The following is a 14,022-nucleotide window of genomic DNA, read 5'->3' on the forward strand; positions in this document are numbered from 1 at the left end:
ATATATATATATATATAAGTATACACACACACAATATATATATATATAAGTATACACACACACAACATATATATATATAAGTATACACACACAATATATATATATATATAAGTATACACACACACAATATATATATATATGTAAGTATACACACAATATATATATATAAGTATATATACACACACAATAAATATATATATATATAAACACAGAATGTTTGATGGAGTTACAGAGTGACCAAAAAAAAAGGGCAAAAGGGAACAAACTCCAAAATAAAACCTTATATTCATGGTTTCTGCAAGAACGGCTACAGAATAGGGCAGTGTTTACGAAGACAAGAGATTTGAATTACCGGTATGAAAAGGACCATTTGTCGCTCGGTCGTGCTGCTCCTCCCCCTTCCTACGGCGTGAAAGGATGCTCTGCCAACAATGATTTTGTCGTCCTTGTAATTGCTGAAATCTGAGTTGAAGTGGGTAATGCTCATTGTTACAAGCGAGGCCTGTTGAAAAATGTCAACAATACAAGAGCCAATATAAACAGACCACAGATTTGTAAGACCCAATGAATAACACACTAACCCGTCACAAGAACGTGGGCCACTTGACAGTTCAGAGGTTTGATGTTGACACTTTATATACTCAAAACACCTTTGACACCTCATGACAAATAAACTTGGTAGGATTTTGGTCTTTTCCTCGGACATATGCTGGTGGAAAGACCCCCCCGTGTAATCTCCAGAATGCATACCAACATTGTTTTCCGATCTTGATGTCCAGGACTTTCTTTTTTTGGAGTGCAGATTTTTGTACTTAATATTATTTCCTTGTTTAAATATCTAAAGCTCAGTTAGATTACATGTTTAAAATTCCTTACGACTTTTAAATAGAAATAGAATAGGTTAAGCGTCTGAAGGAAAGTATGTGTGAAAGATAGTAACGTTCCTACTGAGTTTACTACAATATTGCCATGTATCGTATCTATCTTTCACACATACTTTCCTTCCTCAGTAGGAACGTTATTACTACAATATTGCCAGGTATTGTTTCATGTTTCGTTTGTTTGTTGCTAGGCGCAAAGCTACACAGTGCACTATCTGTGCTGTGCCTACTGCGGATATCGAAACCCGATGTTCAGCGTTATAAACCCTCGTGCCTTGAGCCACAGGGGGCCATAATGTTGACATTTGAGGTACTTCAGCTTGGAATCCGCTTGAGATGTTACAGCTACAATTACAGTTTTTACGAAAGACATTTATTATACTCTCGTTGCCAAACATTAACAAATCTGTCTGTATAGCCTGAAGATCTTCTATTGGATGGGAAGATAATCTGTTACTCTGATACCAACAACAACATACGTATGTAGATGTATATGTTGTAATTAATTCGTCGTGGGCCTAAAACTGTTTTTGTTTGATAATCTGTTACTCTGATACCAACAACAACATATGTATGTAGATGTATATGTTGTAATTAATTCGTCGTAGGCCTAAAACTGTTTTTGTTTGATAATCTGTTACCCTGATCCCAACAACAACATACGTATGTACATGTATATGTTGTAATTAATTCGTCGTAGGCTTAAAACTGTTTTTGTTTGATAATCTGTTACTCTGATACCAACAACAACATACGTATGTACATGTATATGTTGTAATTAATTCGTCGTAGGCCTAAAACTGTTTTTGTTTGATAATCTGTTACTCTGATCCCAACAACAACATACGTATGTACATGTATATGTTGTAATTAATTCGTCGTGGGCCTAAAACTGTTTTTGTTTGATAATCTATTACTCTGATACCAACAACAACATACGTATGTACATGTATATGTTGTAATTAATTCATCGTGGGCCTAAAACTATTTTTATTTGTCTTTTAAGCGCAAAGATGCACAATGAGCTCCCTGTTTTGTGCTTATCACGGGTGTCGAACCTCGAACTTTAGCGTTGTAAGCTCTGAAACTTACCGATGAGCCAACGGGAGTAGAAAAAACTGCAACATCACATAAAGCGAAATACTGCTATATTTCATTATAATGTCATATCTTATACGGCAAATATTTAAAAATACGCCAGTTTTTTGTTTTCGTGAAACAAAACCTAAAGAGTTTGGTTTGATCGTAGACTAACAGATATCGTAGATAACACACACGTAAACAATAAAAGTACAATATATGTTTGATTTTAAATGCCAGTTATACGACACAGCCATGTTTTTACCATACTATATAAGGAGAATTTTGGCTAAATTTCAAGAAAATTTTATCATACCTTGAAAACTGTTACTCTTATAACTCACGCATTTAAATTTTATTACCACTGTTCTATAACGCTTCTCATAGTGCCAATATTCTATAATAAGTCTGGTATAAAGATTAGTACCAACCCCACTCTTATAACATTATCCTATAAAATCCCCTACAATCTGACTGCTATAAAGATTAGTACCAATTCCCCTTATGGAAACAAGTTCCATCTGTCTATAACATGATTCCTCTGTAACCTCCTACAATGCGCACAAAATGAAAAGAAACAACTCAGTTTTCTTACATTATCTGTCAACTGTAAGTTAATATGAAACTATATTATAAAACTTCTGCCATACATATTAGTTAATCTCTTAAGATGTAAACGTTTGAAAATTACAAGCAATTTTGTGCTATAGAATATATTTATATACAATGTTGAAAGAAATACGAACCTTTTACAGTATCATATCCCAGGTTCGTACACAACACACTTTTTATTATTATTGTATTATCCTCGTATAATACATGTCTTCTTATGACACATAAAACTACTCTAAACTCCTATAATAGATATCACTCTAATGTATAATATGTCCTCTTTGGACATTGTGTAATAATGAAACTATTTCACACTCAGATAACACATAATGTTAAAACATAATACTAGGTTTTCTGTTAAATGTCTTATGAGAATCAGGCGTGCTTTTTTCATGCAAGATCTGATTTAAAGTGTTATCAGATTCATATTCAGTATATTTATAGTGTTATCAAATTCATATTGAGGATATTTATAGCGTTATCAGATTCATATTGAGGTTATTTATAGTGTTATCAGATTCATATTGAGGTTATTTATAGTGTTATCAGATTCATATTGAGGATACTTATATTGAATGATATATTATCGGAACTTAAAGTAATGTCATTGTTTCATTATGTTTTAATATTATGTGTTATCTGAGTGTGAAATAGTTTCATTATTACACAATGTTCAAAGAGAACATATTATACATTAGAGTGATATGTATTATAGGAGTTTAGAGTAGTTTTATGTGTCATTATGTTTTAACATTATGTGTTATCTGAGAGTAAAATAGTTTCATTATTACACAATGTCCAAAGAGGACATATTATACATTAGAGTGATATGTATTATAGGAGTTTAGAGTAGTTTTATGTGTCTATATAAAAATGTTATATATATATAAATAACAAAGTTATATAAAAGAGTAAACTGTGTAAAGATGTAATGTAAAAGTAAGTAATATAAATAAGAATAAATACTGAGAAAACGTGCTCTCCTTTTATGTTTTATATACCTGTTCGTTCTAGTTGCAATAAACACGCTGGCTGTGGAGAGGAATTAATCACTGAAATTATTAAGGGAAGATCTGTAAAGGAAATATTAATATATTTCCTATATTTGTCAAGCATTCCATAGTTCGGGATAGTATATATATCAGTGTTGTTGTTTTTTCGCGCTAAGCTTCTTTTGTTTGCCTTATGTTTTACTTCTTCAACAAGGAAACAAAGAAGAGAAACAGTAATTTTATCAACTTTTCTGATTGCTTATTTCTATTCACCTGACACAGATATGAAGCGGTTGTTCTTATTTTGATGTAAGAGTGTTTTGATCTGTTTCGAAATATAAGAATGGTGGGATCCTAGCATTTAGAACAGTTGTGGTAACACCCCACGTTTTACCAAAGGATCGGTCCTTATATAGAGTCGTACCTTTCTAACATGGCTGGAATCACTACAGTACTTGCCTTTAGATATAAGGTTGTATAAAATGGCGGCTGACTCCTTTATTTTAATTGGACTGTTTTTGTACGTGTGAAATGTTTGACTCCGGTATTTGTGTGTGATATGGCTATGTCATTTATTGTTTGGAATGACTAAAGTAAACGGCTGACTCCTTTATTTTAATTGGACTGTTTTTGTACGTGTGAAATGTTTGACTCCGGTATTTGTGTGTGATATGTCATTTATTGTTTGGAATGACTAAAGTAATAAAGGATTTAAATACAAGGGATCGCTAAACTAAGGATTTAAATACAAGGGATCGCTAAACTATTCAGTAATGTATTTTTTCTTCGTTTAACATAAGTTATATCCAAGTTTCTTAAACGCATTGATATTGATGTGTTTACATCTTAGATAAAAGCTGAAAAGATTTTAATCCGAACTTCGGAATTAGTCGATTATTTACAACTTTTGTATATGACATTTTTGTCTTATTTTATTATAAAAGTTAGTAAAAGTACAATGTCGTTAGAGACGAAATATTCTTAATCGTTTGATAAAATTAATAATGCTGCTTGAAACTTCTTGTCTTATATAGGAAGTTCCCAACAATATCGGAACTTGACTGACGTATAGAGCCCGACTTTTATGTTCAATGTTGTGTTATAGGATATTATCGTAACACAGTTTACGTGTCACAGTACAGCCTGTAATTATCATATGCCATTTTCAGTATTACAACATAACTGACTATAGTTGTACAATTTTAACGTCACCGTATAGTTTTTTATAATTATACAATTTTAACGTCACCGTATAGTTTTTATAATTGTACAATTTTAACGACACCGTATAGTTTTTTATAATTATACAATTTTAACGTCACCGTATAGTTTTTATAATTATACAATTTTAACGTTACCGTATAGTTTGCTATAATTATACAATTTAATCGTCACCGTATAGTTTATTACAATTATACAATTTTAACGTCACCGTATAGTTTTTATAATTATACAGTTTTAACGGCACCGTATAGCCTGCTATAATTGTTTTAATTAATATTAACTTTCTATTAGAGCAAGTTACCTATTTAGAGCGAAACTTAAAAAAAATCAACCTGGTAATGAGTATTGTTAATTAAACATACTTTTTACGTTCTTATTTATAAACATTAGAATGCATTGTTTTATAGTTAGTTATCCTCGCTGTAAGCGATATTTTCGGCCTTAAACCCAATAATATCTCACGAGGCTCGGCCAGCTTAGAAGCCTAAGATTAGTTCTTAATCCACACATTAAACTAACAATGCAAAACAATTTCTAGAATAAAATCAAAATAATGACATTAGACGTGTTAAACATTATAGCCAATACCGTTAATGAAAGTAACAATAAAGAAATAATATAGTATACCTTGCTCTGGGACATAAAAGCATTAGCTGTTAGCTTCCGTTATTATCATACATTAATGTTCGTTGAACAGTATCGCTTACTATTATCCTACAGATTCAGTGCAACAGTATAGGTAGGATATTAGTGTTACGATATCTAATACGAGAAAACTTATTTAAGATATAACGTTTTTAACACGATTCACTTTTTTTAAGAAGCCACAGTTTATCTAACACAGTGCCCTATATTTAATATAAAACAGTTTTTAACCCACTATTATTTAGCTTCAAAAACTTTGTTTTGTTTAATACTACACAGTTTGTTTAACAATACATTTTCGTTAGCACGATATAGTTTTAACATCAAACAGCCTATTTAACACTATACAGTTTGTTTAACATAGTACATTTTATTCAACACGATATAGTTTTAACATCAAACAGCCTATTTAACACTATACAGTTTGTTTAACATAGTACATTTTATTCAACATGATATAGTTTTAACATCAAACAACCTATTTAACATTATACAGTTTGTTTAACATAGTACATTTTATTCAATACGATATAGTTTTAACATCAAACAGCCTATTTAACATAATTTGTTTAACACAATATATTTCATTTAACATTTCATCTAACATAAGAAAAACTGTCTATTTAACAGTATACAGTTTGTTTAACATAGTACATTTTATTCAATACGATATAGTTTTAACATCAAACAGCCTATTTAACATAATTTGTTTAACACAATATATTTCATTTACCATTTCATCTAACATAAGAAAAACTGTCTATTGGATGCAGCATGTAACGTGGTACCTTTAGTTTAACACAGTATATCTTGTTTAACACAGTATATCTTGTTTAACACAATATACCTTGTTTGAAATTACACTTTCCCAGTTTGTTCCCTTGACTATATATACCACAAAGCTAATAGTAATCGTTTTCTACGTTATCACTGTACTACGAAAATAAAATATTTTTTTTTACGGTACTGGCAGAGCACTTTTAGCTATGTCTTTTAAATATATGTAATTGAGCTTTAACTTTTACGATAACAATGATCGAGGTTCGATTAACAACTGGAGATCCCTTGTCTCTTTCTGCTACCTCACCAACCACGTGAGGTCTAGTGCTGCCATTCATTTGGCGTGCCCCACCCCCATCGTTAGTAGATTGATTGACAACATAGTTTGGGGCCGGCACCAACCCCTGCGAATGATTGTCAATCATTTCTCTGACCAATCAGCGATTTCTGTTGATACAGACATATAGTGGCCGACAGGTTAAAAAAACATTACGGAGAATTTAGGTTGATGGGTTTAGGTTGATTATTTGGACGGTTTCAAAACTGAGCGTTGTGGTGTTAGCCTTTAGTCTGAACAAGTAATGTATACTAACCGTCCTCAAATGTCAGTACCTTTCGTGATAAAAGATCTCCCAGTTCCCACGAACATCTCTTTCGGACCCCGTCCTGTCGTAGCCAACTCCGCTGTATTGATGGAATACCAGCGGCTCCAGTTCTACGAATATATTCAAGCTACATCCAATGTCCGATGTGAGCACCCAGCCTTCCTGCCGGCTTACGCTATTGAACCATACAGTGTCCAAGCTACTGTTCATGGACATCCATCTCTACCCTTTGTTTCTGCTCCTTTCACTCACTTTGATTTCAGAGGAAGATTTTTTCACGAGGAGCCGAAGCCTCAGCAATCTTACATTGGCCTGATTGCTAAGGCTATCCTCAGTTCAGCGGAGAAAAAGCTAATATTAAGTGATATATATCAATACATCTTGGACAATTATCCTTATTTCCGGAACCGAGGACCCGGCTGGAGGAACAGTATTCGTCATAACTTGTCTCTGAACGATTGTTTCATTAAAGCTGGACGAAGCGCTAATGGAAAGGGTCACTACTGGGCTATCCATCCAGCCAACGTGGAAGATTTTAAAAAGGGAGACTTTACGCGTCGAAAGGCCCAGAGAAAAGTTAGAAAGCATATGGGGTTGGATATAGCTGAAGAAGATGACAACTCTGGCTCTGCTCTACCACTTGAAAGCAACCATACATCTTCTCATGAACAACACCAAAATATGCTTACGGACTTCGAAAAGTCAGAAGTCACAAAGTCCCCGAAGGGCAGTATTTCTACCAAACGAAGGATGTTTGATGTTGAAAGTTTACTTGCTCCTGACCATCCAGAAGACACAGCAAAAGTAAACACTACCTGCTCTGCTAGTGGAAACACTCGAGTATCACCACCATCTGATCTGTGGGTCAACAATCATCATCACAACCAATATGGTTGCGAGAAGACTTTGATGTAACAGAGGGATTCAGAAAATGACGAAGGTCCTTGTAATTTCTCAGTGGACACAGATGAAGAAGTTTCAGCTGGTCCACTACGACTACCAAACCCGCATGTCCAGCTCTTCCAAAATCCTGTAATACATAATATTTATGAGGGTGTTTCGAAACTACCAGAATCCTTGAGCTCTGCTTATATATCGACTTCGCGCAAAAACCACATATGATTAGAATCTTAACTTGAAACGCATTCAACGGACTGAAGAGTTTCTATTTTCACTTTCATTAATTAGGGAATGTTTCCTTGAGATAACATTGAACCTCGTGGATCCACCTTCAGCAAGTGAAAAAAAAAAAACTTCACGTGATATTTCAACTATCGATAGTTTGTAAATTATATGCATACAAATTAACGAATGACTTCTTAAGAACGATCAAATAACTATTTTATGAACCAACTGAGAAACGAGAATTTGTTTGTTAATTAAAAAAAGCTTACCAAAGTCAATTGTATACTGGGTAAGTCAAAAGTTCGGTAATTTGTTTTATTTTGTAGACATTTCGATAAGTTTCCATGATAATTGTGAAAGGTATATCGTTCTATTTATGCCTGTTTGTAGGAAGATCTTTTGAAAGATGTATAAGTAGTCCGTCTGTTGTGACTCGATGTACTTCCTCTGCTTGCTGAAAAACTTAAACGTAGACTATTTCACTTTTACTCATCTTCTAACTGTTCTCAAAGTTTACTTTTAGTATAAAACATTTAAAGCGAATGTTATGAAGTACCTAATGAAATACGAAACTCTGCTTGTTATTTCAAATAGGAACTAATACAAATGAATAATAACAGACCGATGAATTTAAATCGTTCCAAACTTTCTTATCAAGAATGTTTAAAGATAGACGTTATCCAGACATTAAAACTAAGCCAAGTACATACATACATAGGAAAAGTAACGCACTGGTGTTTTATAAGTTAATTTGGGATTTGTCATTAATATTACTTTAGGTGTCAAACGTATCCTCAACCAAACCTGTTAAGTGAACGCGCATAAGAAGATTAATGGCTATTGGGTAATATGAAATTACTTTTAAATGCACGAAATAAGCAGGATTTCCAAAATTATATTAGTATTTTATACTACATAAACACGATTTAGCTTTAATTTAAAATTATTTTGTACTGAACCTTACATTAATCAGAAACCATTTTGAATACAAGAATCTTACATAACAACTATGGGAATGAAATAAAAACCTTCCAAGAAAATTAGTGAATAATATATATTTTTTTTCTTCAGATATCCATTTAAAGGCCTTTCAGAATATCGTTGTAACTTGTCCTATAACACCATCTCAGCATCAGCGCGATTACAGTTGTTATAGCAACACATTATTGTAGCATCAGCGCAATAATAGCTTTTTATACTAACACATTACTGCAGCATTAGCGCAATTACAGGTTGTCATGGCAACACATTATTGTAGCATCAGAGCAATTACAGGTTGTCATAGGAACACATTATTGTAGCATCAGAGCAATGACAGGTTGTTATTGCAACACATCACTGTAGCATTAGCGTAATGACAGCGTAATTAAAGAGTGCAAAAAAAACATTTTATATGAAAAAATTAACAATATTAAACTTAATCTATTTTTGTGAGAGAAGTGTTCTGCTATGTAAGATAAAATGTGTTTGAGTTATTAAAAGAAAATTTCAGCATAGAATCTGTGGGTTCAAATCGTGTTTTGTTATTTATGTTTACCCTGATAACGTATCCGTTTTACAATCAAGTACAGAAAAAAAAACTTTTAGTATCACTGAATTCGTTTTATTTTCTGATGATTTTATAGATCTCGATACAAAACTAACTTGAATAAACTAAAATAACAGAACTTGAAAAAATGTTACCACGTGATTCTTTTACCTTTATAACATTTGGTCTTTGATGGAATTAAATGGAAAATGAGACCGAGTTTCAAAGTCCCTTTGTATTTAATACAAAAAACTACAAATATATAAGAAAAAATAAAGCACATACACACACACACACAAGGCAGTGTTATAAGGTCTTTTCTTAAGCTGTTTTTTTTATTTTATTTCTTAAAAATGGAGTACACATTTTCTTCCGAATTCCGAAAATTTTTCTTATGTTTTTATGAAATATCATTCATTAACCAAAATCATTAAAGTGGATTAAGTCAATCTAAACAGATGGCACATTATATTTAAAGTAATGATTTTTGGTACTAATCTGATCATTAAATCTTGATTTTGACTTAATGTGAAAAGAAAGAAACCATCAAACTCTCGCGCTTCGAAGAACGTTAGATTTCGAGAACACATGTTATATTTCATATTAATCTATTTTTTTTGGGCTCGCTTTGAATTTCGCGCAAAGCCACACGAGGGCTATCTGCACTAGCCGTCCCTAATTTAGCAGTGAAAGACTAGGGGGAAGGCTGCTAGTCATCCCTACCCACCGCCAACTCTTAGGTTACTCTTTTACCAACAAATAGTGAGATTGACCGACACATTATAACGCCCGTATCGTTTAAAAGGCGAGCACGTTTATGGGACGGGGATTCGAACCCGCGAACTTCAGATTGCGAGTCAAGCGCCCTAACCACCTGGCAATCTACTCGTTTAAAGTCGTTTCATATTTCTGTCATCCTGTACAAGGCTACTGTGAACAGAGGTTTCATCAAATTTTAAACACAGATTATAAAACAACAAAGAATTATTCCCCGATCATAAGATGACATAAACGCTTAGAAACAAAGTTATATATAATCATGATCGTCACTGAAAAAGTGGGAGAGTTTGTGTTGAAAAAGGAATGGAAAACTTCGAACCTTCAACACTCTGTCCGTGATCAAATAAGTGAGAATATACAACCTGTATACTTTAAACACAAACTGTTTGGCCCATTTCCTTAACTTATGCTCAAAAAACACAATATTTAGGAAGGATTATACAAACTCGAGCGATATACGTAGCAACCATCTAGATGTAGATAATTGTGAACACGTATACACATACCAATATATATATATAATGCATTTATGTAAATTAATGTTTTAAAAAACCCAAGAAACTTACCGTTATGTCAATATTGCATGCTTTCTAGAATTGAACTAAACGCGAAATGTTGAAATCTTCACTAATGTACATATTTTACAATATGGAATCCAAAAATAATTTTGCACTTATTTTTTTTTGTCCGGTACCTATCTCGGATGATGCCATTTATCTGGTATTATGGTGTAATGGTCAAGTTTGTGTTGTTTTTCTCCTTTACAGGTAAACTGGACTTGGGATGTATACATTTTATCAAACCTGACTAATTATGGTTCAACCTGTTTGGTTTTTATTAAGTTACATCTTGAAACAGTTTGATTATATAATTATTCCTATTTGGGTGTTTTTTGTTGTTTTTTTTAGTGAGTGTTCGTACATAGCGATTTATTTAATTTGTTAATATTAAGGTAAGCAAAAACACTTCTGTGTAAAAAAATTAAATAATTTTAGAAACGTAACACTATTATGTGTCTAATAACTGCTCCCCAGTGGCACAAACATTAAAGCTATGAATATCTTTTAGATTAAGTGACGTTAACAAATCCAATGATAATTGAAACATTAAAGCTATGAATATCTCGATTTGTTAAGTTCTTTCATCTGCCATAGCTGTAACAGAAAAAACAAACAAAAAAAATGTCCTTTATAATGTCATCTTTAGACTAACTGGCCCGATAAAACCGAAGGGTGGTAAGTAGGCCACAAGCAAAGAGATAGTCACATCTGTTTGGAGAATGGCCTGGGCTTATTCCCTGAAGAATACTTGGTTGTATGCTTTGAGTTGTAAAGAACTTCAGTGAGTAATAAAAAATATGGCCAATTTAGGCTGTCGATGTGTTTGTTCTCTTCATACACGCCTCTCAGTAAGGCCTTTATCTTTTGTTAGCAAGTAGGACATTTTTTAAACTTTCAGTTCCCCACGTGTTCAACTTCCATAGTCCCGTCTTCCTGAAGTATCTCATAGAGTGGTGTTTATATAAACGGATTCACACATCATTCTTTCTTCCCTAATCATATTTCCCGGCCCTAGTAATTCACTAGCTGTCGGTGGTGGTCCCTGCTGAGAGCTACAGAGGTATCTCTTGTCCCCTTCCCATGACAACAACGTAATAACCAAAACACGATAAGAAACTTTAGGTTTGAACTCATGTTAGCCAAGTGACCCTACCTAAGGAGTTTCCAAAGGTACTTGTGTCAATAAGGTTCATCAAAATTTTAAAACCTTACACTGTAAGATTATTTGTAAGTATTTTTGTACAAATAATATTATACAAACAAATCTTATAAGCAAACAAAGTATCTGCAAGGAAGGAAATAATCGAAACAGACAAAGTATCGCCAAGGAAGGAAATAATTGAAACAAACAAAGTATCTTCAAGGAAGGAAATAATCGAAACAGACAAAGTATCATCAAGGAAGGAAATAATCGAAACAGACAAAGTATCTTCAGAGAAGGAAATAATCGAAACAGATAAAGTATCTTCAAGGAAGGAAATAATCGAAACAGACAAAGTATCTTCATGGAAGGAAATAATCGAAACAAAGTATCTTCAAGGAAGGAAATAATCAAAACAAAGTATCATCAAGGAAGGAAATAATCGAAACAGACAAAGTATCTTCAGGGAAGGAAATAATCAAAACAAAGTATCTTCAAGGAAGGAAATAATCGAAGCAGACAAAGTATCTTCAGGGAAGGAAATAATCGAAAGAAAGTATCTTCAAGGAAGGAAATAATCGAAACAGACAAAGTATCTTCAGGGAAGGAACTAATCAAAACAAACAAAGTATCTTCAAGGAAGGAAATAATCGAAACAAACAAAGTATCTTCAGGGAAGGACGTAATCGAAACAAACAAAGTATCTTCAAGAAAGGAAATAATCAAAACAAAGTATCTTCAGGGAAGGAAATAATCGAAACAGACAAAGTATCTTCAAGGAAGGAAATAATCGAAACAAAAGAAATTGATATATAATTTACATGCTTCCTATTTTTATGGTTAAAAAATGTGTATTTTTTTTTTCTGGTTTGAAAGTTAGTTTGTATTTAAATACAAATTTATTACTTTTTAAACAACCAAACGATTGTCAAAATAACGTAATTTTAATTCAGTAATAATATTTTATCACACACGAAACTTGGGAATTGTATAGCTTGGATATTGAAGAAAAACTATAGGTTCATGACTGGAAATATCATCAGAAAGGAAAGTGGGCAAAGTTGAAGAACAAAGATTCCCAGAGTCCTAAAGTTTGAAGCGGGAAATGATACCATGCATTGACTGACTTATGAGTGAAATGTGTAAAAACGTATCATTAATGATAGGTTTGTTGGAGCAGAATAAAGACACATCACTCCTTAAAGACTTATTGCAACAGTGTGAAAATGTAAAACTTATCGTTACTCATTGATTATTGACACAGTATATGACCTTGTCATGACTACTGTGACTTATTGACAAAGTGCAAGGAAATATCACTAGTATTGACTTATTAAAACAACATAAGAACTGATCACTGCTGTTGACACAGTAAAAAACGTAGCTATTAGTATTGATTTTTTTACAATCTGAATAAAATAAACACCGATATATTAACACAGTGTGAAATTTATGATTATTGGTCGAGTTATGTTTTCGTTGGGGTATGAACACAGTGTAAAACTCATCACTATTGACTAATTTATATTACTCGTTGATTTATTGACACAATTCAAGATTTCGCTAATGCTGTTAGCGTAAATGCTTTCAGAAACATAAAGAGAATCCAACAAAGATAAAGGACCATAAACAGTAGTCAATGAATAAAGTTGGTTTCATGTTTTATGAGTAGTATAATTCACACGTAAATAACATTAATGTAACGCTGAAATTACAAATCAGACTTTATATTTTAAACTATACTGCAATAAATTAAACGAACTTTTCATAAGTTACATTAAGTTCAAAGAGCGCCATTTGGTGTTTTAAATAAGTAAATAAAAACACATGTAAAGCTCAGCTATAAAAAACAATAACGAGTAGAGTGGAAAATCAGATATTTTTAGAGTATTGTAGATATTTGTGCTGCAGGATTTAAACCTCGTGGAAATTCTTTTGTTCAACAAACGCAAACAATTTAAAGAAGAAACAATAAACGTAAAGAAATGGATTTAGCGATAACGTTACACGTATAAATGAATTTTTTTTGTAACTTTCTTCTAGTTCGAAAACAAAAACGGTAACTTATT

The 14,022-nt window shown here is 32.6% G+C and overlaps 1 protein-coding gene across 1 annotated transcript; it reads left to right on the plus strand.

The window, feature by feature from the left end:
- The first annotated feature begins 6,816 nt into the window (after positions 1-6,816).
- Positions 6,817-7,734, plus strand: LOC106469142 (fork head domain-containing protein FD4-like). Its single transcript, XM_013929604.1, has one exon. The coding sequence runs from the start codon at positions 6,817-6,819 to the stop codon at positions 7,732-7,734; it is 918 nt and encodes a 305-aa protein (XP_013785058.1).
- The last annotated feature ends 6,288 nt before the right edge of the window (positions 7,735-14,022 follow it).

This window comes from Limulus polyphemus, unplaced genomic scaffold (genome assembly GCF_000517525.1).
Source record: "Limulus polyphemus unplaced genomic scaffold, Limulus_polyphemus-2.1.2 Scaffold3323, whole genome shotgun sequence".
In the NCBI taxonomy this organism is placed as follows: Eukaryota; Metazoa; Arthropoda; class Merostomata; order Xiphosura; family Limulidae; genus Limulus; species Limulus polyphemus.

Coding starts and splice junctions, on each gene's coding strand:
- LOC106469142 (XM_013929604.1), top strand. CDS start 6,817: ATGTCAGTACCTTTCGTGATAAAAGATCTCCCAGTTCCCACGAACATC.